This window comes from Etheostoma cragini, chromosome 4, assembly GCF_013103735.1.
Source record: "Etheostoma cragini isolate CJK2018 chromosome 4, CSU_Ecrag_1.0, whole genome shotgun sequence".
Classification (NCBI taxonomy): Eukaryota; Metazoa; Chordata; class Actinopteri; order Perciformes; family Percidae; genus Etheostoma; species Etheostoma cragini.
The window spans coordinates 15,296,748-15,324,282 of record NC_048410.1 but is presented as its reverse complement, the minus strand read 5'-3'; the positions used below and the strand labels follow the sequence as shown (position 1 = coordinate 15,324,282).

The 27,535-nt window shown below is 38.1% G+C and overlaps 3 protein-coding genes and 1 long non-coding RNA gene across 7 annotated transcripts in view; 2 read left to right on the top strand and 2 right to left on the bottom strand.

The window, feature by feature from the left end:
• slc6a11a (solute carrier family 6 member 11a) overlaps positions 1–11,909 on the top strand; it is a 13,593-nt gene extending 1,684 nt beyond the window's left edge. For both annotated transcript variants that reach the window (XM_034870311.1, XM_034870312.1), the window contains exons 4-15: positions 75–215; positions 2,396–2,477; positions 3,842–3,974; positions 6,556–6,690; positions 6,840–6,943; positions 7,445–7,569; positions 8,306–8,418; positions 8,534–8,671; positions 8,898–9,000; positions 9,508–9,608; positions 10,228–10,398; positions 11,469–11,909. In XM_034870311.1, the coding sequence (XP_034726202.1) occupies positions 75–215; positions 2,396–2,477; positions 3,842–3,974; positions 6,556–6,690; positions 6,840–6,943; positions 7,445–7,569; positions 8,306–8,418; positions 8,534–8,671; positions 8,898–9,000; positions 9,508–9,608; positions 10,228–10,398; positions 11,469–11,618 (1,496 nt within the window). In that variant the 3' untranslated portion in view covers positions 11,619–11,909. The remainder of the gene's footprint in view (positions 1–74; positions 216–2,395; positions 2,478–3,841; positions 3,975–6,555; positions 6,691–6,839; positions 6,944–7,444; positions 7,570–8,305; positions 8,419–8,533; positions 8,672–8,897; positions 9,001–9,507; positions 9,609–10,227; positions 10,399–11,468) is intronic.
• On the bottom strand, positions 9,850–22,388 carry LOC117943895. The gene is made up of 3 exons (XR_004656453.1): positions 22,264–22,388; positions 14,036–14,039; positions 9,850–9,873 (listed from the first exon to the last, which is right to left on the bottom strand). It is a non-coding gene; the product is annotated as an uncharacterized LOC117943895 (long non-coding RNA).
• Positions 14,295–16,530, bottom strand: ppil1 (peptidylprolyl isomerase (cyclophilin)-like 1). Its single transcript, XM_034870321.1, has 4 exons — positions 16,297–16,530; positions 15,925–16,079; positions 14,957–15,025; positions 14,295–14,535 (listed from the first exon to the last, which is right to left on the bottom strand). The coding sequence occupies exons 1-4, from the start codon at positions 16,350–16,352 to the stop codon at positions 14,315–14,317; spliced, it is 501 nt and encodes a 166-aa protein (XP_034726212.1). The 5' UTR covers positions 16,353–16,530; the 3' UTR covers positions 14,295–14,314.
• On the top strand, positions 16,014–27,535 carry eno1b (enolase 1b, (alpha)). Of its 3 annotated transcripts, none has more exons than XM_034870315.1 (12): positions 16,014–16,091; positions 20,297–20,391; positions 20,529–20,624; positions 21,211–21,269; positions 21,396–21,465; positions 22,719–22,852; positions 22,961–23,183; positions 23,935–24,132; positions 26,263–26,464; positions 26,594–26,702; positions 26,991–27,049; positions 27,410–27,535. In XM_034870315.1, the coding sequence occupies exons 2-12, from the start codon at positions 20,307–20,309 to the stop codon at positions 27,477–27,479; spliced, it is 1,305 nt and encodes a 434-aa protein (XP_034726206.1). In that variant the 5' UTR covers positions 16,014–16,091; positions 20,297–20,306; the 3' UTR covers positions 27,480–27,535. The 3 variants fall into 3 exon arrangements, with proteins under 3 accessions (XP_034726206.1, XP_034726205.1, XP_034726204.1); XM_034870314.1 differs by lacking the exon at positions 16,014–16,091 and adding an exon at positions 17,068–17,180; XM_034870313.1 differs by lacking the exon at positions 16,014–16,091 and adding an exon at positions 20,032–20,138.

Below are 27,535 nucleotides of genomic sequence, written 5' to 3'. Positions count from 1 at the left end.
TTTTTTTTGGAACAGAGATTACATATTTTACATTATATGATGCATTATTTGACCATCACCATCTGTCTCCTCAGGGATTGGTTATGCTACCCAGGTCGTGATTGCATATGCGGCCGTGTCGTACATTGTCATCCAGGCATGGGCCTTCTTCTACCTCTTCTCATCCTTCAGCGCTGAGGTCCCATGGGCCAGCTGCAGGAACTCCTGGAACACAGGTAGTGATGCAGATACAGACATGAATTACGTGCATGATAGACATCTGCATCTACGCACCTTTACCTCTATCTTCATAACAGCAGCTACAGAGAAACACCCACACGCTTGGATTTGAACGTAAACAGAAATACCAGAATTTATTTTAAAAAATTGCATGCTTTCTTGATTGATTGATTGATTGACCGATTGATCAAGTTATTGTTTTCACAGCAGCCTTGAATGAAGGTAAATGTGGTGCAAATGTGAGACCGCGTAAATGCGTTCTGAGCGCATGTGGAATAGGATTTGAAAGCTTGTAAAAAAAACTGTACTTGTAGATGTGATGTGAGCACTTGTAGAATATGATTTGAGAGCTTGTAGAAGAAAAAAATATGTACTCGTATTTTTTTTCTCTCACTTCAGTCACTGTTCTAGTACAACCACAACTCAGTGATTACAACCTCTTGAATCTGTCGCTGCAATGTGCTCTCTCACATCACACAGCGGCGAGTCTGCGCCCTCAACTTCTGCAACACTTCTTGCGATACATTTGGTGAAAAACAAAGTTTGTACCTGTTAACTTAGACTGTGAAGCTCTGCGCCAACAGGACGGCCAGGGACAGCAGGTCGACACCAGATGAGGGACAACTTTGTCCGGGTTATTATATTGCATGGAAGCTAGCATTAGCTAACTGGCAGCCAGCCCGCTTCTAAATACTGTAAATGCCTTTTAATCATCTCAACGCTTTTTAACAGTCCAACTGAAACCCTGGCGGTGAGCTCCAGGTCCTGCAGCCACGGACAGATAACCGCCATCAGTGGGCTCGGCCAGCGTGGAAACATTGCTAGAAAGCTTCGCCGCCGACCTTGACCTGATCGTATCGGAGCTCCGGCGGGACAAGGATAGCTCCAGACCCGGTAGCAACGGCACTACACTCCCTGGATTTCCATGCCATTGTTGGTGGAATAGCAAGCTAGCGTTAGCGAACTAACCAACCAGCACACTTATAAATTAATACATTTTAATTTAAAAGGCACACATTATACCCACTGATGGTGGTCCGTCCGCGGCTGCTAACGCTAGCTTGCTGTTCCACCAACAATGGCGGGGGGTTGTGCCGTTGCTACCGGGTCTGGAGCTCTCTTTGTCCCGCTGGAGCTCCGATCACATCAGGTCAAGGTTGGCAGCGAAGCTTTCTAGCAATGTTTACACGCTGGCAGATTTTTTTCTACAAGCTCTCAAATCATATTCTACAAGTGCTCACATTGCATCTACGCTCTCTCACATTTTGCACCATATTTACCTTCAAACCTTGTAGCTCAGTTTAATCTGAGTCAGAGTCACCTTCATTGTCCAAATGTACACACAAAAGAAATTTGACCGAGAAAAGTCTGAGGTTGATTCATGACATGTCCTTAAACCGCAGAATTGTTTACACCTGTGTTCTTATGACGAGGAATCCCATTGTCTTCGTAAATCCAGGGCCATTTGCACACACAGAAATTGAAAAAAGGTTGAGAGAATTAAGTCAAGAATGCCCAAACATGCCTAAAGAGGGTAGAGCAAAGGACTCCAAAAAACGTCAATAGTTCTGAAATGGAGGAACTTGTGCAAGAAGTGAATGCCAAACGAGCTGTCATATTTGGTAGTGTTTCACTCTCATGCAAATAAATCTAGAAGATCCTGGAAGATGCGTTCCCTCATCAGGGCAAAACCATCATCATCTTGAGGCAGCAGTAAATGTGCCATTGTGCGATTAGGCCTCGGGTTCAGAAATAGGCTGAATTTGGAGCTTTAAATAGCGTGATCAATCGCTTATTATTGGATGACATGGTTCAGAATTAACATAATTGATGTGAATTGATGTAAAATTGTTAGCATGATGTTTACATATCTTAAAAGACGATAGTGCTTTGTTTAATAATGAAAATAATTATTAGATTTTTTTTATGAAATGTAAGAAATCTCAACTAAGAAGACTTTAGTGAATGTCAGAATCTGCATGAAAACTGCGCATGTGGGTTTTAAGACATTTCTTCTTGCCACAGCAGAGGGTCCTTTACAGCACAAATGACAAAAAAATGGTCAAGGATTATTTTTTATTTGTCGAGTTTAAACTGTATCTGTTATTTTGTTTGTTTTCCAATATTTATCTAGACTATGACAGATTAAAACATCTCCTTCTGTTTTTTTTCTCAGAGTCTTGTGTTGAATTTGATAAAACAAATGCGTCATCCAATTGGACAGCAAACGCAACAACACCTGCAACAGAATTCTGGGAGTAAGCGTAATTCACACCTGCATTCCTTTATAGCGGATGTCACATTTTTAGAAGGCTAAACACTAGTTGTTCATTGGCACCCTGTTGTGATTGTGTGTTTGTCTTTGTTGTTCCTCTTTCTGTAAAAAGGGTCTATAGCAGCTATCATTATTTCTCAGCTACCTGTTTGCACATTTAAAACAATCCCTTTATTGCTGCCATAAGGCAAAATGTCAACACAATTAAAACTGTAACTCAATTTTGTAGCCATGCATGGAGATAGATGCAGGAGATAAATGTTAGGCTTTTCTTTTGAAAAAATCTACTTCTTGAACAGAGTTCCAAATTTCCAAACTTCACTATATCATATGCAGCACCTGATACAGTCAGCATTTTGAATATACACAGAAATTGTCAGTTACATACAAATTAATTTGGCAGCAAATACTTAAAAACAGGGAGTGTCTCACATTGCTTTTGCTAAATCATGGTCAACCTTTCTCAATAGATAACATGCAGAACATTCAGTACACTGTGAATGTAGGGTTAGGCGATAAAAACAACTGTCATTTGACAGTAAATGTTAAGACTACACCACAGAGACAGCTTTTTGAGTTCATACAGGAGGAGCAAACCAAACCATTTGGCCATGATAAATGAGGTTGACTTAAATTAAGCACGGACCGAAACAGACCGAGACTACACTTGCTGGCCAGCTACACAGAAACAAAAAAACAAACACTCATCCATCTTTCTTCCATATCACAGCTGAACATGAATTCATATACAAGCCAGATACAAAGATGATACAACATTAAACACATTTTGATGTGTTTGTACAGGGCTGACACATGTATGTGTGCTGGGCGTCACTAATGTTGATTAATTAGTTTGTATTCCCTTGTTTGGGAATATCCTGTACTGATTGATCTTATTTATATTTCTCTTAGTCCATAAAACACATTGTTGTCTTGTTATATTGTTAGTACATGCTGTTTGTTGCCTGGTTTACGTGTGTGTATGCAGTTGTTGCCAGCACTTCTCTTTGCCTAAGACAAATTTCCTTTGGGACAATGAAGTTTTATGTTGTCTTATCTTATCTTAAGTTGCATTATTGTTTTCAAGTGTTGCCAGCAATATCTTTAATATTACTAATTTCCACTTCTGCAAGGCCAAAGGCATTTGTTAATTTTCAACATGAATCTGGTGCAATGTAGTAATAACACTGTGTGATCAGTCACATTTGATCATTCTGCCCCATTATAATAAACTTTTTTATTATTTTATGAACATTATTAGTAGTGTTGAACACAGTTCTCAATGTTTTTGTCTCCAAAACTGTTTTACAGCCCCTGTTTTTGACAATATCACGTGTTTCTTTTCAGGAGACGAGTGCTGGGTATATCTCAAGGAATTGAAGAGATTGGTAGCCTGAGGTGGGAGTTGGTCTTGTGTCTCTTGCTGGCCTGGATCCTGTGCTACTTCTGTGTTTGGAAAGGCGTGAGATCAACAGGAAAGGTACAAGTCTTTCTTCAGGAGATTAAATTGGGTGCAAACCCCCAGGACGGCCCAGACTGCATTGGGGGGCAGCAAACTATTAATGCCATTAGCAATGCCTTAGCCTGCTGTTTGGCTCATTTTTTCTAAGCATAGTAGCATTAAGGCAGGGTGGAATGGTGGGAATGATCAAGCTAGCTACCTTACTAACTAAATTGCCACTAAATTAGTAATATATTATAAACTTAATCCTTCATCCGCACACCATTGTTTAACTTGTCACAGGGTAGGATAGCACAATGCTATCGCCAAATGAGGGATAACTTTGTCAGCACATTTTCTGTAACCAGTGTAGGATGGCGGAATTTTTGGCTAAAATAAACTCCATTTGAGATGGGTCTGGAGCTCTGCAGCTAGACAATGGCTGTATTACACAGACTGTAGCCTATATAAAGAAATGTAAAATAAGAGATAAACCCTTCTTGACTGGTTGGCGGTTGTATACAACTGTGGGGCAGTAATTCTAATTTAGGAGGTTTTATTACAGTTACATTTTAAGTTAGTTCATGAATTTCCTAAATACAAAAAATAAAAACAAATGGTGAATGTCACATATATGCGTAATGACAAATGGCTATATATCCACTACGCACCTTGTGCCACATGTGTACGGCGCAGTGGATGCGGGTCGGGATATGGACCCATATCCCGAGCCTGCCCCCATCCAATGGATATGTTTGGGTTACATGTCGTTTGAGTTACGTGTACCTCCATGTTCGCTACGTCACAACTTATTTAGCAAAGCCGTTTCCATCTCCCATTTTACGCAATAAAGCGTCCATATTATGCTCATTTTCAAGTTCATAATTGTATTTCGTTTTCAAAAAACACCATATTTTTTTGTAATGCACACTGCTGCAGATCTTGTTTTCACCCAGTGTGTTTAGGTCTCTGTTTAAGCTACAGAGTGATACATTTCACTTCTATCTTTGTTGGAAGTTGCACATGCACAGTAGCTAAGTAAGATCACATCAGCTAGAAAACTCTTTCTCCAACTTTGGTCAGTACAAGGCAGGATTATCTGGGAGACTTCTTCTAAACAAGGGCGCACTTGTGGAATACCTGCAGAACAGGGACATGTAAGTAGTTCTATTGTAGATTATGGTAGTAGTGTAGAGATTAAGTTGTGTGTGTTGTAGCAGTGTTTGCCGTTGAGAACAAGCTAGCATGCTAGCGCTATCATGTGTTATAGTAAGCCACCTCGTCTCGGCTAGTGACGTAGAAAGCCGTGCAGATTTTTAACATCTCACCCGAGACTGAAGGCAGAGGACATTCAGAAACCTTTATCTCACTCAAAACAGCATGTATAGGTTTTTTCCCCAAGTTTGTATGCATGTAGAAGCACCAGACACAAAAAAAAATTCTTTTTTTTTTGAAAAAAGCAAGAACAACCTCAAGCAAGAGTGAAAACTTTTTTACGAATTTGAGGATTTTTTTCAAATTTTGCCGTTTCCATCAACACTTTTTAATGCAATACTTCAATATGCGCATGAAAATACATTGATGGAAACCTACTCACAGCTGTCCATTATGGCGTTTCCCTCCATTTTTATAGCATGACAAAACTAATAAATTTTACAATCTATACTGCAACCAGCTGAGATGTTTTGGCTTCACTTATACAGTCCATGAATCCACCATGGCTGACAATAAGAACTGGCTACAGCAGACATCCATGCTTTTGAGACGGAGCCCCGTTCATTCCACTGTGAGTGACTCAGTGGCACATAAAGCCATCATGGACGCATATTCACCTGGATAATCGTTAGTGCTTCCGGACTGTGTGGCCCATAGAGCAGTCGACCTATCCGTGGGCTTAGTTGGCTACTTCTGGTTTAGCACTTACTTGAATGGGGATAAAATGATATAATGGGTTGGGTTTTCTAGAGTTTCCAAATGTTGTGGGACCAAATGGATCATATTCTGATAGTGAAACATGGATCCACTGATTTCCAGTGTCTTTCGCCATGTATAATTACGCATAATTGCATTTCCGCTGTTTGTTCGGTATGTTCTATTTGCTTCAAAGCCCGGCGCACAGTGGTGTGGATTCATTACAGTAAAACTTAAGTAATCTTGTTAATGTTCTCTCATTCACGTTGGACAACAATCACAACAAAAAATGTACACTGCAAACTTGCTCCATGTTGTCTTCACCGTCTATAAGCGTAACCTCGCAACAAACGCTACCAGCACCAAACATGTATCAGAAAACACAAGGCAGACCAATCCGAACAAGCAAAACTGCATAGGGTTACAAATGAAAAGAAAGAGCTCAATGGCGAACTGTACAGACTTATAACATAGTTAGTTTATGTATCAGTATAAGTCCAGGCTTGCTGTTGGTTTGGTGTCCTCCTTTGAACTGACAGCAAAAGTATAACAGGCATTTCATTTTATTTTAGGCATATGTCATATTGTGTGAGCTGCACATTTTTTGTGTATAGCTGTTCTGTTGCAGCTTCTTGTCAAATTCCAATATTAATTACGATTTAAAACAACATCAAAAGTTGAAACCTGCCTTTTTCTGTTGTTGTCGCAGGTAGTTTACTTTACAGCCACTTTCCCCTATTTGATGCTGGTGGTTCTGTTGGCTCGAGGACTCACTTTACCAGGAGCTATTGATGGCATAGCTTTCTACCTGTACCCTGACCCAACAAGGTTGGTGGACCCTCAAGTAAGTAATAAAGTTGAACATTCAACATAAGACAATTGCCTCCCATTGGAAGTCCAAATAGCCTTCTGTTAAATACTTCTATTTCACGATACACTCTTACCGTAGTTCAAGTGGTGAATGTGTAATGGTATGTTTTTACATTTGGTTAGGTTTGGATGGATGCAGGTGCACAAGTTCTTTTCTCTTTTGGGATTTGTCAGGGAAGTTTGACAGCTCTGGGCAGTTACAATCAGTTTAACAATGACTGCTACAAGTAAGTGCTCTCTGCTCTTCTGTTTTCTATTTAAATGCACTACTACAACACATGTAGTCTAAGATTATTTTTCTTTAGTTCTCTCAAACATACTATTATGACTTGATTAGAGCTTCAACTAATGATTAATATCATAATCCATTGATTTGTGGATTTTATCTTAAATCTTTGTTTTTCTGTAAAACATAAATTGTGCAAACAAAATACATTTTCCAAGGCAACATGTTGAAACTGCTTGATTTGTCCAACAACACTTCGAAACCCAAAGACATTCATTTTAATATCGTATGACAAAGATAAACAGCACAGTCTCACATTTCAGAAGATTGAAACAGACAATTTGTTTGTAAAAAATCATGGACCTACACATTAACACATATCCATGTCTTTCAGAGACAAATAGATGGTGAATGGCCTTAGTTTGGATGTAGTTTGTGATTGAAATGGGCTCTTTAAGACACTCTGATGAAGAACATCAAAGACTGTTGTTTTTTTCCTCAGGGACACTTTTGTTCTGTGTTTGGTGAATGGCGGGTCAAGCTTTGTAGCAGGGTTTGCTATCTTTTCAGTTTTGGGCTTTATGTCCTATGAACAAGGACTGCCAATATCTGAAGTGGCTGCTTCTGGTAAGACCATCACTAAACCGCTTCTGTTACACTACATACTGTATATTTAATGATTATGTTGCTGTTTATGTAAAGTACTCTGAATAAAACAAATTATACGGATAGGTTTGACAATGTAGCACTAATTACAGCCTGCTGGCTGCCAAATGTGCTAGTGGGGTTATACGTGTAGCCATTTCGAATTGGAAACTTCCAGCAAAATAATGTACAACAGGGCACATTGGTCATAACATATACATCACATTTGGTCTTGAAATGCCAAAAATTATTTTCATTAGTTCATCTTTGATGTAAAAAGAACATGTCTGACATGTTTGGAAAATGTGTTTGTTGTTTTAAAATAATGCCCTGGATATTTACAGGATATGGAAAATGGTAAATGTTACTGATCATTGTGTTAATCGTACACTTAAGACAATTTAACACGCTTCTCAGTTTAACACTCTGCTCAACCACTTAAATAAAACTGCAGCTTTATTGACTTTATTGTGAAGACAATAAAGATCATCTGTGGTAGCTGGAATACAAAATAAGTGTATTTAATCTTTTGTTAACTGATTACACAATAAGATGCATAAATTGTTCCTTAAAAGTAATCTAAATTATATTATGAAATAAAAGCTTCATCTGCACGTTCTCAACTATTTGTATTTGAGTTGTATTTTATATGATTTAATGTGACGAATTGATTGATTGATTGATTGATTGATTGATTGATTGATTGAATGAAATACAGGACCTGGCCTGGCTTTTATTGCCTATCCACGTGCAGTAGCCATGATGCCTTTCCCTCAGTTATGGGCTATATGCTTCTTCATCATGGTCATCTTGTTGGGTGCAGATACACAGGTGAGATAAAAATACATTTGCAGTAAGCAGTTACAAATCCTCAGTTTAACCTTTGTTGATTGCAGACAAAAGTTGTTTGTCTTAAAGTATTTCAACAGATCTGTTTCTCTGTCAGTTTGTGAGTTTGGAGTGCCTGATGACGTCTGTGACCGACATGTTCCCCAACGTGTTTCGAAAAGCTTATCGTCGAGAGTTGCTGCTGCTTGCTCTCTGCTCTGTTTGCTTCCTTCTCGGCCTTCTTCTTGTCACAGAGGTGAGAGTTTGTGGTGCGTTCACATAGCAATATATAAAATGAGCCGGTGTACCCTTCAAAAGGCAATTACAATCTCCCCTGGACCTGTAGCACTCTGAACTGCTTTTACTACTTTAATCTAATTTTTAAGCAGAAAAAACTGTTAAGGATTGCAATGTTAAGCAAAATGGTTGAGTTGTTTTTGTGTTGGATGTGTGGTAACAATCAACCCTCTGTCTGCCTGCAGGGAGGCTTATATTTCCTCCAACTTTTTGACCATTACGTTTGTAGTGGCAACAATCTTCTCCTCCTTTCAGTGTGTCAATCGATAGCAATGGGATGGATATATGGTGAGTCATCATGGTTATCCTGTATTAATCAAAGAAAGTAATTGATACGCTTCTTGTTTTTGTGCCTATTGAAAAGACCTTCGACCAAATTATAAGAATTTTTAAAAGATCTGTGTTTTTGTCAGCAGACATTTTGCTTAAGATCCTTTTCAGGTCATTTACAACAGCCAGCATTAGAAAGTTTCCTCAATACACATTTTGTCCACCAGAGAACACGGACAACTTATACAATGTTGCATTTACTTCTGTTCAGTTTATTCTTTGACCCAGAAGGGCAATTTGTATGCAGCAGAAAGAAATCACATGAGAGTTTACAACACAAACCACACACAAATTAACACAATAAAAACAGCAGCTTCAGCCTGAGTTTAAAGCTACATTGTAAAAGAATTTCTCTCACCATGAACATCACTGCCCCTCCCATTCCGAGCCAGTAGAAAAAGATAGTTTCCTGTGACTGTTAAACTGACTTTAAAACAGGCTATTTATTTTTCTTTTGATTCCCAGGTGCAGATCGTCTCTATGACAACATTGAAGACATGGTGGGTTATCGTCCATGGCCAATGATGAAGTATTGTTGGCTTTATATAACCCCCACTGTTTGTGTGGTGAGTTAAATGTTTTCTTTCATTCCTGTCAACAGAAAAAACATGTGGTTTGGGGTATTGTGCATGATATAGATGTCAAAGTGAGTCTTTTATGAACGCCAATGAACAAAGGAAAATTGAAGCAGTTTTGGCTAACTTCTTTGGCTAGCAACAAATTCAATGATGTTTTTCTTCTGTCTTTGAATTTCATTTCTTCACTGTAGATATTAAGAGTCTGCTTTCTCTCTGTCTCTCTCTATCTCTCTCTCTCTCTCTATCTCTCTCTCTTGGGGTCCTTCTGTAAGTAATTTTGGGGTGTAATTTGGTTTTGAAGAATTCTACAAGCAGCAATACTACAGGCCAAGCAATTGGTCTGTTCAAAACAGGCCCATTTTCAAGAGGCACTGTACTAATGTGTAAATGAAAAGAAACCACAGAGAGCTGTAAATTATGTTATACTGGTGTTGTGTTTATGGAGAGCACTTCCATGTTTTAGTAGTAAACATAACATTCTTCAAGGAGAAAATGTTTGATAAATGTTTGACAACACTGAGACCTGAATAGACATCACTGGACTGGAGGTAAAAGTCGTTGATCTGACCTGGTTTTACTGAAATTAATTTTTTTTTTTTTTTGTCAGGGTACCTTTATCTTTTCAGTGATGAAATACAAGCCTCTCAAGTACAACAATACCTACGTCTACCCAAGCTGGGCTTATGCTTTGGGTTGGTTCCTTGGACTGTTCTGTGTTCTCCTGGTTCCTCTGTGGATCATCTTTAAAGTTACTCAGATGAAAGGGACAATAGGGCAGGTATGTACTCAGTAAAGAAAGATAAAGATTGCAAAAACACAAATAAATTCTTATGTGATCTCTGGGTTTAACAAAGAGTTGATTGGCAGAAAATGAATCACCAACTATTTTTATAATTGATTCATCATTTAAAGAAACACCAAAGCACCCCTCCGCTTCAGTCCCCCTACAGGTTGGAAGCGGAATTGTCCCTTACCGCTCTCAATCTAACTACAGATCCACTACCCGATCTGGCAAACTTGCACAGTGCGATTAAAGCCGGTAGAGAGCCGCAAAGTGAATGAAGAAGTGCCGTTCACCCTGTTACGAGTTGATAAAACACTGAAACAATTTTGGAAATATTATTGTAAGGTTCAGAAGAATCTGTGTTGCTTTGAGTTGTATTTTTGAACCAAAATGGCATTGACTGGTTCCAGCTCCTTTTATACAAATATTTGCTCTTTTTATGATAATTAACTGAAAATCTTTAGATTTTGGCACATTGGTAAGACAAAAACATGGAATTTAAATATGTCAACTCTGGGAAATAAGGTGTATTTTTGTCACAGAACCAACAATTAATCATGAAAGAAAACAGCACATGATCAATGATGAAAATTCCTGCTTATTGTAATTAGATAGACTGTATATATGGACTAAAGTCCCTTACAATAAACGGCATCATTAATACAAATAATGAATGTAATACTTTTTCCAATACCATGTACTGTCCTTCTAAGCCATTGATTAGTTTATGGATAATTTGAGGCAATGAAGATAGCAACTTTGTATTTCTCTTTATAAATCCGAATCATGGTGAGATAACAGCTCAGCTTCTACATCGCAGAAGAAGAAAAAAGCTTGGTTACTCAAGAACAAAATATTCTATCCAACATTTAGAAATAGTAAATTCAACAATAACAGTCCAGGTACTGTTTTACAACAAGCATCAGGGTCCAGTTGCATATATACAGGAGTCATGGTGTTGTTAATTTCCTCCTTTTCTGTATGTGTTTCTGTTGACCAGTTTAGGAAACCTGCATGGTACATCAACATTGTGTCTAATGTGAAGTGACTGATTGTTTCTACAGAACCTCAGGCAGCTTTGCTCCCCTGAAAACAAGATGCACCACACCGCAAAGCAACCTGAGCAATGCCCTTTAAATCCAGACGACACTCTTACTACTGTTGCCAATGAAAACAAAGGAACTGGTGGAGCTGAGATGGAGATGCAAATGTGAAAAACTAACCATTTTTGATTAAGTTTAAATTTGATATTATCATTTTAAACCCCTAAGAAAGCTAAGCATCTTTTAGAAATTATGGTGAACAATAAATTCTGACGACTTCCAGCTCTGCTGATTATATACCAGTCTGCAACCAGTCTGCTGTAGACCAAAAAGCTATTTTCAGTAAAAGCAAACATGTAATCTGTTTGATAATGTCATAATTTTCATGTTCCAGTAATTTTTGCAGTGGTTCTTAACCTGGGGGTTGCAAAATAATTTCCAGGGGTTGCCACATGGGTGTGGACATTCTTTTTTAAATAACATAGACCAAGGGGTTTTTATATTACATTACCTGTATCAGTGATATCATTTACCTTCTAATAGATTTTATTGAGTGTGTTGTTTTTTTTATATGTATTTGTATTGAAAACCAGAGATGCACCAATATAAATTAACAGAAAAGATTCCAAGTTCCACTTTTTGTTTTGTTGTTTGTATTGCCCCCAGCTGTTTTCTGGTGTGGTCAAACATAGAACTAAACACCACCTTGCAACAGCCACAATCCTCAGAGAGTAAATAAAACAATACAGAAGTGACAAAATAAATAAAATGAATAAATAAAAAAAGGTTGAAAAGGACACGATAAGGAGAGAGGATGGCAGGGATGACTTTTTCAAGAAGAAAAATAATCCCTTAAATGTGATAACAATCAGATGTGGTCGAGAGAGGTAAAAGGGTTGAAATGACAGGCTGCCGTCTTGTGTGGAATTGGACAGATGAGGTTATATTTCACCTTTTCTAATTACAGAAAAGACATCAAATCAGACAGGATTTGGCAGGGGGAGGTTTCGGGCTTTTCAAAAACAAAATACTTCTACAGGCAATGAGTGAAGCAAAAGCAATAACATCCAAGTGTTTGTCGGAGAGACTGACCGATGCAGGAGGTACCCCAAAGATAGCTGTCCTAGGGCTGTAGTCAAGTGTTTGTTTGTTTGTGTGATGTTTAGGGCTTTACTTAATATGTTGAAAAAAAAGAGGACCAGAACTCTACCAATTTCATATGTACAAATTGTTTGTGTATGATTGGCTGGCGACGAGCTGCATCGGCCACAGTTTTTATCAGTACCTGGAAGTAAACGGCTTAGCCCAGCTTTTGTAAAATTAATTTTATGTAGGACCTTAAATTGAGTCAAGTTTAGACGTGCACAAGGAGATGAGAAATTGATTCTAAAATAGGCCCTTTCCCACCATTTGTCTGTCAAATCAAACTTAGGCTCCCCTTCCAATTTGCCCCTGATCTTCATAAGAGAGACCAGACTCCCCAATAATATAGATTTGCATGAATTTAAGATTGAACCACGTTTTTAGTCAACAAGAGCACCACGTCAACCCAAGAATCCATTGAGAGAAGGGGAAAGGAACCAAAGTATTTGCTTGCTAGAGATTGGCATGGAAAACTTTCCATAAGATCATCTCTCGATGCAAATCAAACCAGCTATTAGATTAACTGAAATAAAACCACGCCAATCTGTATGTATGGTAAAGGGTATGTGATGATATGAGGTTAGTTCAATTCCAAAGGCCAAGGGAACTTTATCAGGATGCATAAAATCCTGGATCCATGAAACAACTGGCCTCTAAAAATAAAAATGTGCCTGCCTCTATGGGAATTTAACATAGGGGTTTGTATACTTATGCCCCCTGTATTTTAAGGAAGAAAATTGATTTATTCACAATACATTATTCATTCACAAAGAAAATTGGCGTCCTTAAAAGGTTGGATTTTCCTAAAATTTTTGAATTAAGGCATTCATTTCAATTTCCAAAAGATGTTTTTTTATTTCTCTTTTTAATCAACTTTAGCATGAGTGTGTAAACTTTCACAAACCACTGTGTGTGTGTGTGTGTGTGTGTGTGTGCGTGTGTGTGTGTGTGTGTGTGTGTGTGTATGTATAAAAAAATATATATATATATATTTTATATATATATAAAAAACCTATACCCAACTTCATATTTATATAATAAAATACTTTCTGGGGCAATATGACTTGTTAATTTCCATATGTAAGTCGAGTGAACTGAAAAGTTAGATTTTTTTACTTAAACTGTTCTTACGTTTCACTTTTGTGTCCAAGTGTTTAACGATCAAAGGTTTTGACATTTATAACAGCTGCCCTCAAGAATTATTTAACTCTTCATTACACTTTATTTTCTTTATCGATTAATGGGCAGATTCTTTTCTTTCCATGATAATCGTTTGGTCTATTAAAAACATGTAGTAGATCTGGAGTTGGACCCCGGTCGCTGTAAATGGCTGTCCACTGCTCCCTTGAGGAATGGGGTAAATACAGAGAATGAATTTTGATATGTGTATGTGACAATAAAGTACCTTTACCTTTATAAAACATTGAAAACTCCCAGGATAATACCATCCTGAAGCTATCACATTTTTGCATAAAAAGTGGTAAATAATTGATTAATCAAAAAAGATGCAGATTTATTTCTGTCAATGAATCGGCTAATCATTGCAGCTCTACTTTATAGAGATATGTAGCTGGGTTTGAATTCTGTCTGTTCCTCAACCTTTTAGTTGGTACTAATGCAATTTAGTTTTTGTGAACTTCCACAGCATTATAAAATTTAAAAAAAAAACATGACGTTGGAACATTTAAACATTTATTTAAAAAAAAAAAACAATTCCTACTTGTTTAATTGGCTACATTAGTTCTGATGATTTTGATATCATCAACTGGACGATCTTGACCGTTTGTCTCCACCATCCCAATCCGGTTCAGCACTCCCATCCCCTGGCATACTCTTCCAAAAATACTGTGCTTTCCATCTAACCACTGAGTGGGTCCGAGAGTGAAGAAGAACTGGCTCCCGTTTGTGTCAGGTCCTGCGTTGGCCATCGCCAGAATACCAGCACCTAACAGATACACAAATGTAAACAGAGAATTACAATTTGGGGACTTTTTGCTAGTAAAAGTATCTTGAGTGTATCATAATTATTAGAAATCTGTCAGATTTCGAATCAGATTTCAAATCAAGAAATTCTTGAGGCAAAACCACAACTTTTAACATTTAGTATACATCGACTTTTATATATTTGAAAAGCCACAGAGTTGCCAGTATATAGGTATACTATGCTAAAAACTAATGTACTTAAATACAACAGCACTGCAACAAATTCAAACTTAATTTTTGTAAAACAATTAAAAATAAATTTTAAAAAACAGTACCGACAGGTAAATTATTGGTTAAGTATGCAGGAGCTTTTTCTTTATTTAACAACCTACATTTGTCTCCTCCACAGATACCAACTTGTATTCAACTGGGATTGTGATTACCTGTGAATTTCAGTTCTGGGTTCAGCTCATCTTCAAACTGTTTACCAAATATGGAGGCACCACCGCGACCTGTTAGAAGACCAAAGATTAGTAAACTAAAGATGTGACATCCTCAAGTGAGGTAACTGAAGGAAAGTGAAGTGAATGTAATGGATAGGATGACAAACAAATGTATGAGCATGAGTTATTACATGTGATGTAAGACATTGTATGAAATATATGTCAATCAGAAAAACAAAATGTTTAAATCACATATTACATTACCATTTTTATTTTTTTAATGCTCATAAATAAGTGTGGTGGCGTGATACCCACCACACAGGCTGTACTGCTAAGTGTTTTGGTTGGGTGACATTTATTGATTAATTCAAGAATGCAGAAAGTAAATCTTGCTACACTACTAATTTGAAGCATAAATGAAAACACAAGACCCACTAAAATATGCAGAAGTTTGATTGATACCATTAAACACATAGAGCCTGGCTCCCATTCAGGCACAAGAGTATCAGTGAGATGAGCCAATGATGTTGGGCAATAAGTCCTGGCATAAAGTTTTCAGCTTAAAGGTTTTTGATAGGGTAAAGGTTTGGGATCTGTACAGGCCAGTCTAGTTCTTACAAACTTGTAACATAAGTTTCCCTTCCAAACATGGACCCTTTTCCAAACCATTGCTAAAAAAGTTGGAACCGCAAAATGTTCTAAAATATCATTGAGTGTTCCTTGTAAGAACTATGTAATTTGGTCGAGGAAATAGAGTCAAAGTTCTGAGACAGTTTGAGTATAGTTTAAAAGTAGTTGTTGCTTTCCCTTAGAAACTTTTGAGAATTGCTCCATTTATACCAAATACATATTTTTCTAAAAGTAGAATTCCCCATAAATTATGCATTTTATGTTGTAGCCTGTAGACAAATTCCACAATACCAATTGAACACGTCGGGATGAATAGTGTGTGTATGTGATGAACCCACCGGTTCCTGTAGGGTCTCCTCCCTGCACCATGAAGTCTTTGATTATTCGGTGAAACTTTGTGTTGGTGTAGTAGCCTCTTCTGGCCAGCTCTGCAAAGTTCTTGCAGGTCTTTGGTGCATGTTTCCAGTACAGCTCCACCACAACCGTCCCCATCCTGCAATGCATGTTCAGTATTAATGTGTGTAGAGTCCTTGGACAGCCCAGACAGCACTATGACGGTGTGTAACAGATTATCCAAAGTGTTAGAATACATTTTAGTATCGCCGCACTACGCAATGCGTAGTTCCCGTAGTTACCAAACCGCTAGCTAACATCACGTTACTGAGAGCTATTTTAACCGAGTTAGCATCATCGGTTTAACTAGAACTTACGTCGTGTCCACAGCCACTGTTGGCGGCTGCCATGTATCTGGAGGTATCCCTGACATTATCACTCCAAAATATACCCTTCAGTAGGCTTCAAACAAACCAGTTTAAATAAAACTAAGTGTTTAATCCCTTCTACCTAGCACACTCGTTCAATTCATTTCAGGGGGAGTTTTTTCTTCTGTGGTTGCCGCTCGTTTCCGCTGCATGTGGGAGGAAGCCGGCAGCAGTCAACTGCCCTCTACTGAACAAAATGCGGTAGTTGGCGTCCCTAACGGTGTATTATTTCCTTCTGGATATTATAATTATGATAATATTAATGTATATTCCTCAATGTATTAAGGCGTGTAAGTAGCCCTGTAACTCTCTTAAAATAAAGTAGCAATTTCCAGCCATCTACAGTCTCTACAGTGTTGTAGTACGTAAATAAGTAAGTAAGTAAGTATGTAAGTTACTAAGTAGGCTACGTAGCCTTTAATATAATACATTTTAGTGAGTAAGTAGCCTATGTGATAGAAGACATTTTAAGAACTAAGTGAAGAAATACGTATTGGCTGCTTATTAAAATACAAGTTAACGTGCTTCCCAATAAAAAGCAATAACGACAAAACATGATGATCTCAGCAATCTAACCTAAAGTACACCCATCTTTCAGTCTACGTTTCACCCATAGACTGTTAATATTAATAATATAGCTACAGTCTAGGATTTCACCGTGTTGTAGTTCGCATTGTAAACTACGGGGCAGCAGCAACACAACGCATACAAGGCGCGCAAGCGTGTCGGAAATGTGTCCGGAGAAGAAGAAACGCTTCCCTTACTCATCTTCACTTGGGCTTGAACACATATCTTAACCAAGTTGTCTCAACTTGTCTGCAGTTGACAGCAAGGTAGGGATATTTCATTTGTGCGTTTTGGTCGTAGTCTGTCAACACGCTCTTGTTCTTGTTTACGTGAAGATTTTAAGTCAGTTAGTTCAGTTAACTAACGTTAGCTAATGTCCGACAGCAACCAAATCAGTAATGGGAGCCGATGCGTTTGGGGTTTGGATAAAAATTGGGCAAGTTCATACCTTGCTCAAAGTTTTGATAACTTATTATTTGATTTTGTTAGACAGTGTGCCTACTGCCTAGTGTTAATTTTAGCCTAATCAACAGTATTTTGTCCACTTTTTCTTCACTAGTAAATTGACCTTGAGTTATTTGTTGAGCTATTTCCAAGGTCAAGAATTACTTAGGGTGAAGGGATATTTTCCATAATGACAGTGATCCATATTGACTGCTAACCGCTATGTAAAGTGAAATAATAATGCATGTGTTACAACAATTTGCAGATAAAATACTGAAACTTAAATAAACACCTCTATTCTACTTTTTTCACTTCACCATAAAATATATAAAAAGGTTCAAGTTTAGCCAAACACATCCATGTTTTCATACATATTGTATTCAAGCCTAGCTTGTTTCACATGGCTTGGTCATTTTGTATCAAGAATAGCTAGCAGTGACAGTTAGAGTGAAGGAATCATAAGTTATCTCATGTTTTAACTTGTCTTTAAACATATTCATCTACATCTTTTCCCCCAAGTCTTTTTTGTTATCCAAATTAAGATGGTCCTCACTGATTTCCTGTCTTGAGTCCCATGACACTACTGTCCAAATATGACTTGTAAGTGTTGACTTGGGACTTCATAGCCAAGATTTCTACTTTCTAGTAACATGCAAAACAATGACTGTGTGGTGCTGCAGATTCTTCGGCTGAAGTCGAGACTAAATTGAAACTCTTGATGGGCCTACTATGGCAGGGCCGAACGCCCTCCCATCATTGATTATCAATTAAAATGGTCAATCAGAGAGCCAAAGTCAACATCATCACATGTCCTGTTTTATCTGACCAACAGACAAAAACACATAGATATTTAATTTAATATCATTTAAGAGTCAGAAAAGCATCACATCTTAATAAAGGTGATACTCGGAAAATTGGAATATTGTGCAAAAAGTTCATTTATTTCAGTATTTCTACTTAAGAGGTGAAACTATTATATATTATTTTGACTCATTACATGCAAAGCAAGATAATTCAAGCATTTATTTGTTATAATTTTGATGATTATGGCTTAGAGCTTCTGAAAACCCTAAATGCAAAATCTCAGAAAATTAGAATGAAATCAGTTTTAAATACAGAAATGTCAGCCCCTCTGAAAAGTATAATCATGCATCAGTAATCAGTACTTGGTTTGGGCCCTTTTTTCTATAAATTACTTCCTCAATGCGGTGTGTGGCATGGTTGCTATCAGCCTTTGGCACTGCTGAGGTGTTATGGAAGACCATGATGCTTCAGTAGCAGCCTTCAGCTCTAATGCATTGTTTGGTCTCATGTCTCTCATCTTTCTCGTGGCAAGGCCCCATAAATTCTCTACGGGGTTCAAGTCAGGAGAGTTTGCTGGCCAATCAAGCACAGTAATCCCATGGTTACTGAACCAGGTTTTGGTACTTTTGGCAGTGTGGGCAAGTGCCGGTTCTCACTGGAAAATGAAGTTGGCATCTCTGTAAAGCTTGTCTGCTGAAGGAAGCACGTAAATGTCCTGGAAGACGTCTGAGTTGACTCTGAACTTAATAAAGCACAGTGGACCAACACCAGCAGATGACATGGCTCCCCAAATCAACCGACTGTGAAGACTTCACACTAAACTTCAAGCATCTTGGCCTGTGTGCCTCTCCATTCTTCCTCCAGACTCTGGGACCTTGGTTTCCAAAATTTGCTCTCATCAGAAAAGAGGAATTTGGACCACTGATCAACAGCCCAGTTCTTTTTTTTCTTTAGCCCAGGCATACGCTTCTGATGTTGTGTGTTGTTTAGCAGCAGCTTGACAAGAGGAATACAACATTTAAAGTCCATTTCCAGGATCCGTCTGTGTGTGGTGGCTCTAGTAACTCCAGCCTCAGTCCACTCCTTGTGAAGCTCCCCCACCCTTGTGAAGTCACAGTCACAGTTATCACTGCTGCTTGTGCCCCTTTTTTCCCCCACATTTTCCCCTTCCACTTAACATTCTATTCATGTGCTTTAATACAGCACTTTGAGAACATCTTTTGAAATTACCTTTTGAGACTTTCCCTCCTTGTGGAGGATGTCAATGGTGGTTTTCTGCACAACTGTCAGGTCAGCAGTCTTTCCCATGATTGGGAATTCTACTGACCCAGACTGAGAGACCATTTAAAGGGTCAGAAACCCTTTGCTGCTGTGTGGGATTAATTAGCTGATTGGAGTGTGACACGTTGAGCCTACAATATGTAGGTGCATATAGCACACCTGCGCCGTGCGCTAACCGCCTTGCGCTTAGGCCGTTAAAAGAGGGCCCTTGGTGTCTGCATCAGCCTCACCTTTTAATCCAGTGTTTAATCATTTAGTCATATGTTAAAACAGAAATTGCAGTTTCCTTAATGTTTTTGTCTCGGGTGTGCAACCCAGTCTACAGGAAGAGTAATTGTGTAGTTAGCCTAGTCTTGTATTTGGACGGCAAAGGGAAGGAATTATTGTGTATAGCATGTCCTGTGGTGAGTGGCAGAGGTACTTTGCTATGGCATGCATTCTTTTTTAATCAAATTAGCAAAATGACTCCATGCTAGAACCTAAATTCATAATACTTTACTGCAAGCACCAACACAGGATAGCAAGCTTAACTTAGCGTTGACAGGCAATTTCTACTTCCCTATTGCCATGTGATTAATCAGATGAGAAGGTCCAATCCAATTAGGATGGTAGCACGCCTGGGTGCACTCCTAAGCTTGCAGCTAGGTCAGGATATTTTTGTGATTGAGCCCTAAGGACTAAAGAGAGTAAAAGAGGTGCGCCAGTAGCATCAGAAAACTAGATTTTTAGATTGCATTGCGTTTTTATTTTCATTTATTCTTCTGTCTCAAACCAGAGTTGTTACAGCCTACACACAGATTGTTCAGATGATTGTTAGATAGTAACAAATTCAACTTCTCTGTCTCATCTCAAGGTCCTACACCATGTCTATACTCAAGATCCACGCCAGAGAGATCTTTGATTCTCGTGGAAACCCCACCGTGGAGGTTGACCTTTACACTGATAAAGGTAGGAAAAAGTCTGACTAAAATAATCTATAAACCTATTGCCCATGTGCCTCACTACCAAAATAAATATAATCATCTTTAGTGATTGTCATGTCACCCATATTATGTCCTCTCTCTGCTCCCATATACATTTCACAGGCTTGTTTAGGGCAGCTGTTCCAAGCGGTGCATCTACTGGAATCTACGAAGCCTTGGAGCTTAGGGACAATGACAAGTCACGCTACCTTGGAAAAGGTCTGTACAGCATTTAGTGTTTTCTATTTAATGGGATAGATTAAGTTAAATGTCAGGTGTGGGTTTTCTATTCACTATCAAATACAAACTACCTTCATGGCCTTTTTAAAGCACAATACAATTTCAAAGAAAAGGTACTATATTTTATATTTCTCATTTTCTCTAGCTTCCTGGGTGTTGTCTTTACTCTCTATTCTCTCTTTTCCTCTTTTCCAGATCTGAAAGGATTAGTGAGTTTCCATTGTCTGTCCCTCTTGATTAAAAACTAAGATTTGTCCATTTGACAGTAGAACAATTAATTACATGGTCATTTAATTACATGACAACACAACAAATCATTGAATGCTTTTGACAATCAACCAGATGTGATGTGCATGGTGAATTGTCAGCAAAGCATGCTCACACTTCAGCGTTGATGTTTAGCCTGTGGATTGATGGACTGAAACACAAAATTGCATGCATTTCTGTATGTGTATTTGAGAAATAAAAAGTTGCATGTGTTCAAAATCTATGTTTTTAATCATTGGCCTCACAAGATTTGCCCATGACATTGTAAAGAATAATCACACTAATCTCTCTGTTGCAGGAGTCTCCCAGGCTGTAGGACACATTAATTCAACTATTGCACCTGCACTTGTTGGCCAAGTAAGAAGATTCTATTCTCACTTTGTGTGTTTTATTTTCCCAAATGTTGTACAAACTAAGACATGGACTGTTATTGTTGTTGTGCTGATGTGAATCATTCCCAACTTGCTCTATACATCTTATCAGGATGTATCTGTGGTTGAGCAAGAGAGAATTGACCAGATAATGATTGACTTGGATGGCACAGAGAACAAATGTAAGTGACAATAACTGTACTGTTGTGACATGGACTGGAACAATTATAAACATTGCAGTACAGTCTTCATAACTATCTGGACTACAGCAAATTTCTGCTGAAGCAGCCTTTTTCACTTCTTGCATGTTTATACCTCCAGTCTTGTGCTTAACAAGCAGAACACCTGAGGCCTGTACTACCAAGCAAGATCAACATGCAATTTATTTCCGTTACTCGGCTTCACCTAACTTGACCTCGGTCCCGCAAAAGGTGTGACACGACGGTGGTTATCAACTTGTTCCCAATCTAGCGTCGAGCGCGTTCACACAAAAGGTGCGGTGCTTGCACCGTAGAATGTAGATAATACTACAGAAATATGAAGAACACAGTCACGTAATACAGTTGCTGCTGCTAGACCCAGGAAGGAAAGCTGGCAAAACATCGCCGACGATGTAATTGCGTAATTTAAGGATTATCGGTGTCATTGCCCCATCTTTCAGGCACAACGAGATCTGACCATGATTATATTTGTGCATTCCGTAAACGTTCATTGCTGTAGCCCATTCTTTCAGTTCTAACCCTGGCAGTGGTAAGCGGCCATGTGAGCAGATGAAAAAAACATTAAAACATAATTCAAACCGAAGTTTTGCATACGCAATATACGGCTCAAGAAGCTGACATAGATAGGTAAATCCCCTTTGCTGAAAATCAATATCTTTCATAAAAATACCCATCAGGGAATGTCAACGGGTTTTGTCGGCCTCTAAAGGTTCTAGCTTTTCTGAGCGCACCTCTCACTATCTGCACACCGAGTTCCACTTCTAAGAACGGTGACGCAATTATCAATCGAATATTGATTGGTCAGTGGGCGGTGCATTTACACTGGTTTATCTCTAATTTAGAACATAACCTGCTCCCTAGTAGGTAAGATGTTCAACATAAGTTACCATGGAGATGTAACCCGGTAACAAGTGACCCACCATTGTGATACACTCACCCTGTGTTGAACTTGAATTACCTTAGTAACCCCAAAACTTGCTTTGTGGTATAGGCCTCTGCTCAGTTGAATTGAGGTCAGAGGACCAGTAAAGTACTTTATACTGTTTGTCTCTGTGCTTAAGATCATTGTCCTGTTGCAATATGAACCTTCTTTCTAGTGTTATTTGATGCATCTGAGATGTTTCATAAATAATGCCACTGCTGTGTAGTTCTGTAGGACAGAAAGTTCTGTGAAATGATGGTGAGTAATTATATTTTGCCTTTCTTCCAAACAGCCAAATTTGGCGCAAATGCCATCCTGGGTGTTTCTTTAGCTGTTTGCAAAGCTGGTGCAGCAGAGAAAGGTGTCCCTCTATATCGTCATATTGCTGACCTTGCAGGAAACCCAGAGGTCATCTTGCCTGTGCCGGTGAGGATCTGTGTGCCAAATGATATTTTTTTCCCCTCATTATTCAGTATACCTTCCAGTTCACTGTGAAGTCACGGATCTTGTTTCTCTCCCTTCTGCCTCCACCAGGCCTTTAATGTGATCAATGGTGGCTCTCATGCAGGCAACAAGCTGGCCATGCAGGAGTTCATGATCCTGCCCATTGGCGCAAGCACCTTCAAAGAAGCTATGCGCATTGGAGCTGAGGTCTATCACAATCTGAAAAATGTTATCAAGAAGAAATATGGTCAGGATGCCACCAATGTGGGTGATGAAGGTGGCTTTGCTCCAAACATCTTGGAGAACCAGGAAGGTATGGAGGAGGAATGATTTCATTTGAAATTCTCTTACAACTGCAAGATTACCACAGATTACAGGTTCCTGGGAGAAAACTCTCCCAATGTGAAGTTAGACTGCTATTATCCCACTAAAGAAAATGACTGTTGTAAACCAAATGTGCAGCCAAAAGACAAAAAAATCTCCAAAATGTTCTGCTTTTAAAAAAACCTCTCATTCTGAAAGGAAGACTTTTGGGACGGTTGGATCAAGTACGATGTGGTAGATAATATATATATAAAGTACACAATGTAATGCAGAACATAGGCCAAGTAACAAATACAATCATGTTTGATTGGAACTTTGGTCTTTTGTTTGTTGACTTATTTCTGTGGTACGTTTTGAGACTGCAGTTGGTAGTGTAGATTTGGAGTGTGTCCTCTTGAAAGGTATTTCTAATATTTTACCCACTTCATTTTTAAACATGGTGAAACAAAACATATTAGACCTTACACAATCATGCTATACACACTTCAAAATAAATGCCATTAAAACAACATCTATGTGACACAGTGTCAGTTAAACATGTACTGTATGTTTTGTAAGTAGTATTTGTTCCAGGACTGTTGTGTTGCATTACAATGTTTTTGGGGTTTCTGTTTTTGTGTTCACTCAGTGTTGAAATCATCATGCTCATTTATTGTTTTCTATTGTGCTCCATGCAAGTTTATTGGCATAAATAATGCAATCATCAATTTCTTTTTCATATTGATTGTGTAACTCTGCAGCTCTGGAGCTGGTAAAGGAGGCCATCGCTAAAGCAGGATACACAGATCAGGTTGTGATTGGCATGGATGTGGCAGCATCTGAATTCTACAGGGAGGGAAAATACGATCTGGACTTCAAGTCTCCTGATGACCCGAGCCGTTACATCACTCCAGACGAGCTGGCTGATCTCTACAAGAGCTTTGTGAAGGATTATCCAGGTATCTTCCAGACATTTTTTATCTTTTTACACATTATTTAGCAGGCGTTAGAGTAGGTCACACAACATACGTAGCAGTAATGTCAGCACCAATGTAATCTCTTGAAGGGGAGAGATCAGGCTGCTTTTTTTAAACGTATAATACATATTCTTTTATTGATTTTATAAAAAAAAAAAAACATGCATACAGAACAGACCAACATGTTTGGAGCTTGTCCGGCTTTCATCACAAATAATTTGCGAGGTGTGAAGTATGTTCTCAAAACACAATTATAATGTTTCATCTGATGATTTGGGTTTCTTGAAGAAATTAAATTAAAATTAGTATTTTAATGATAAATCTTTTTTTCGATATACTGTTGGTTGGCATCGGTTTAAGAGTTTCCGCCATGGACTATAATTGGGAGACCAGACCTCTGGTACCCACACTTTAATATATACAATATAAGGTATGCAACGACTGTTCTTTCTAGCAGGGGATTCCATAAGCACATAAAAGGCAGATTGCATCTGCAAGTTAAAGGAAAATGAAGAGGCCGGTATATTATACTGCTGCCGTATTTCCTGGAAAGTACGTAGACTATCGACAATTGTATTCATCACTCGTTCAGAACAATGAGGAAATGGAAAAAGTAGTAAATCATAACTATAATGGCAACTGTTGATGAAAGTGATTATGAATATAGATTAACTTCCTTAGCTTTAATCTATTCATCATCTAAAAGAGCCCCACAAATTGATTGTGTGCTATAATTTCATTCATTTTCATTCATCATTGCAAAGCCTTCAAGAACAGCAGTATTCCTAGTTCATCTTTTTCAAAATCATTTTTGGGATCTTCAAATAGATAACTGAAAGCACTTGGCATCTTGATCCGCAGTCAAGTTTTAAACGGATATGAAAGAGAAAAGGAAAAATAAAAGGTTGGAAGTCATCTCATTTTTAAGAGTAAAACCAAATCAAAGGCACTTGCCAAAATGTAAATTAGATAGATTTTGTGCTTTCAACTCACAGTGACAGCCCTCGCAAAAACAGTTGTGAATTTCAAAAGGAGCTTAAATTCAAAAGACTTTGTCACAACAACATCTTTGTGTGTACTAAAAGAAAGAACTGTAAAAATACCTAAGTGTCAAGTCAACAATGTTATTTGTTGCATTTATAATTATTTTTAACACACTGTTGTGCACTATTGTCCTGATTATTAGTGGAACGTTGTGGCATAGTCACACAGGTATTTATATACCGGTGAATATTGATATTATTACAAATTTCCCTTTTTATAGCATGAATGTGCTTTGAAATGATATTACAAATATAAGTACACCTACCATGTGATGTTCAAATGTCTCCATGATCCTTTTTAGAATGGAACTGTGTTTTGGTTTTGCTGTATCTTATAGGTCTTTTTTCATGTTTGGCTATTATTCTTATTAGTGGTAATTACATTTTGCTAACCAGGTTAACTGCAGAGAGCCTGATGGGGAAGGAACATGAGCATGGTGATCATACAGCCAGAGGTTTGGTCAACTTATTTGGAAAGCTACAACTATTACCCAATCTGTTCGTTGTAAATGTCCATCACAGTTCATAGATTGATTCTTGGTTCAACGTTGACATATAGTGCTTGGTATTATTGTACATGCCCAGTTTTCTTGTGCAATAAGGGACCTCACGTTTTACCTTGAAATAACATTGGTTACTGTAGTCTGTCAAATTGTTGGATTGTCCCATTGTTTGTGTTTCTTGCCCTGTTGGACCAAAAGTATGTTTTGTCTATGAAGGCTTTTTTGATGGAACAATAGCTTTATGGCTAAACGTGATCACAAATATTTGAGCCATACTGATCATCTGTGTTATGAACCATATTTATACACACATATTTTAGATCTTATTCTTTTTCTTTCTTCGTTGATTGTCTTTTTTAATTCAGTTGCTTGTTTTATGTGTTATGTGTTTGACTATGTAAAGTTGTACAGTATGTTCCTATTTATTTTTGTAGCCTCTTGGCCAGGTCATGTTTGTAAATGAGAAGTGGTTCTCAAACAGTTTACCTGGATAAATAAAGGTTAAATAAAAAAACAAATCTGTGTCAGTATCCAATGAGAAATGTCTGCATTTCTTTCTCTCACAGTGGTTTCCATTGAAGATCCCTTTGACCAGGACGACTGGGCGGCCTGGACCAGCTTCACTGGAAGCACAGACCTTCAGGTTGTTGGAGATGATCTGACGGTGACAAACCCTAATCGCATCAGCAAGGCTGTGGAGGAGAAAGCCTGCAACTGCCTGCTGCTTAAAGTCAACCAGATTGGCACGGTTACTGAATCCATGCAAGCGTGAGTCAACAGTTTAAATTTAAAATAGGTCTGCGATGTGGCTATAGATCAATTGAATGTTAGACTATATATCTTAAAATGTCCTGTTATGTCTAGAAGTTAATGGTCTCCCATTGGTCCTCCTGTCAGGTGTAAGATGGCTCAGGAGAGTGGCTGGGGTGTGATGGTCAGCCATCGCTCCGGTGAAACCGAGGACACCTTCATAGCAGATCTGGTGGTGGGCTTGTGCACTGGACAGGTAAATTCAGATGATAAAAACGTTTATTGAGTTTTTTAGGAACAGTAAATTGGACATGTGTGACAAACGACATGGATTTATCACCTCTGTCCATTCTCACATTAGGGAATTATTTCCACTTTATTTTTTCCAACTACTTTTGATAAAATTCTGAATAAACACCCCATTAGTAAAAATGCAATATCAAACGCTGTGAGACAGGAATCGCAATGGTATGACAAAGATTAATAGAGACATTGAATCCCTTTTGATGGAAATCATTGTACACATTTTGTCATGCACTTTCAGATTAAAACTGGGGCACCCTGTCGCTCTGAGCGTTTAGCCAAATACAACCAGATTCTAAGGTAAGTGAGTTTTCTACCAATAGGAAGTTTATTCCAATTGCCATTTTTAAAAAGTATAAAATGCAGCCGTGCATGTGGTATTTTATTTTGTGAAAATAAAATACCGCCAATGCCTTTCTGCTAAACTACAACTACATACTTGTGCTGTATTGATTTAAATGGCATACATTTATATTGTTTTAATTATTTTGGTTTGTGCATTAATCTCAGTCTGTATCATTTTGGAACCTTTAAACATTGTGTATGTACTTGGCTCATATCTTTGATTGACTTTTTAAAAACCGGTAATATTATTAAACTACAGGGGAAAGGATCTACTTGTTAAATTTTATATATATTTTTTTTTTTACTTTACTGCAGAATCGAAGAGGAGCTGGGTGACAAGGCTCGTTTTGCTGGAAAAAAATTCAGGAACCCATTGACAGAGTAAATCCATTTAATTAACATACGAATGGATTCACACACAATCTATAACAACACATCAGA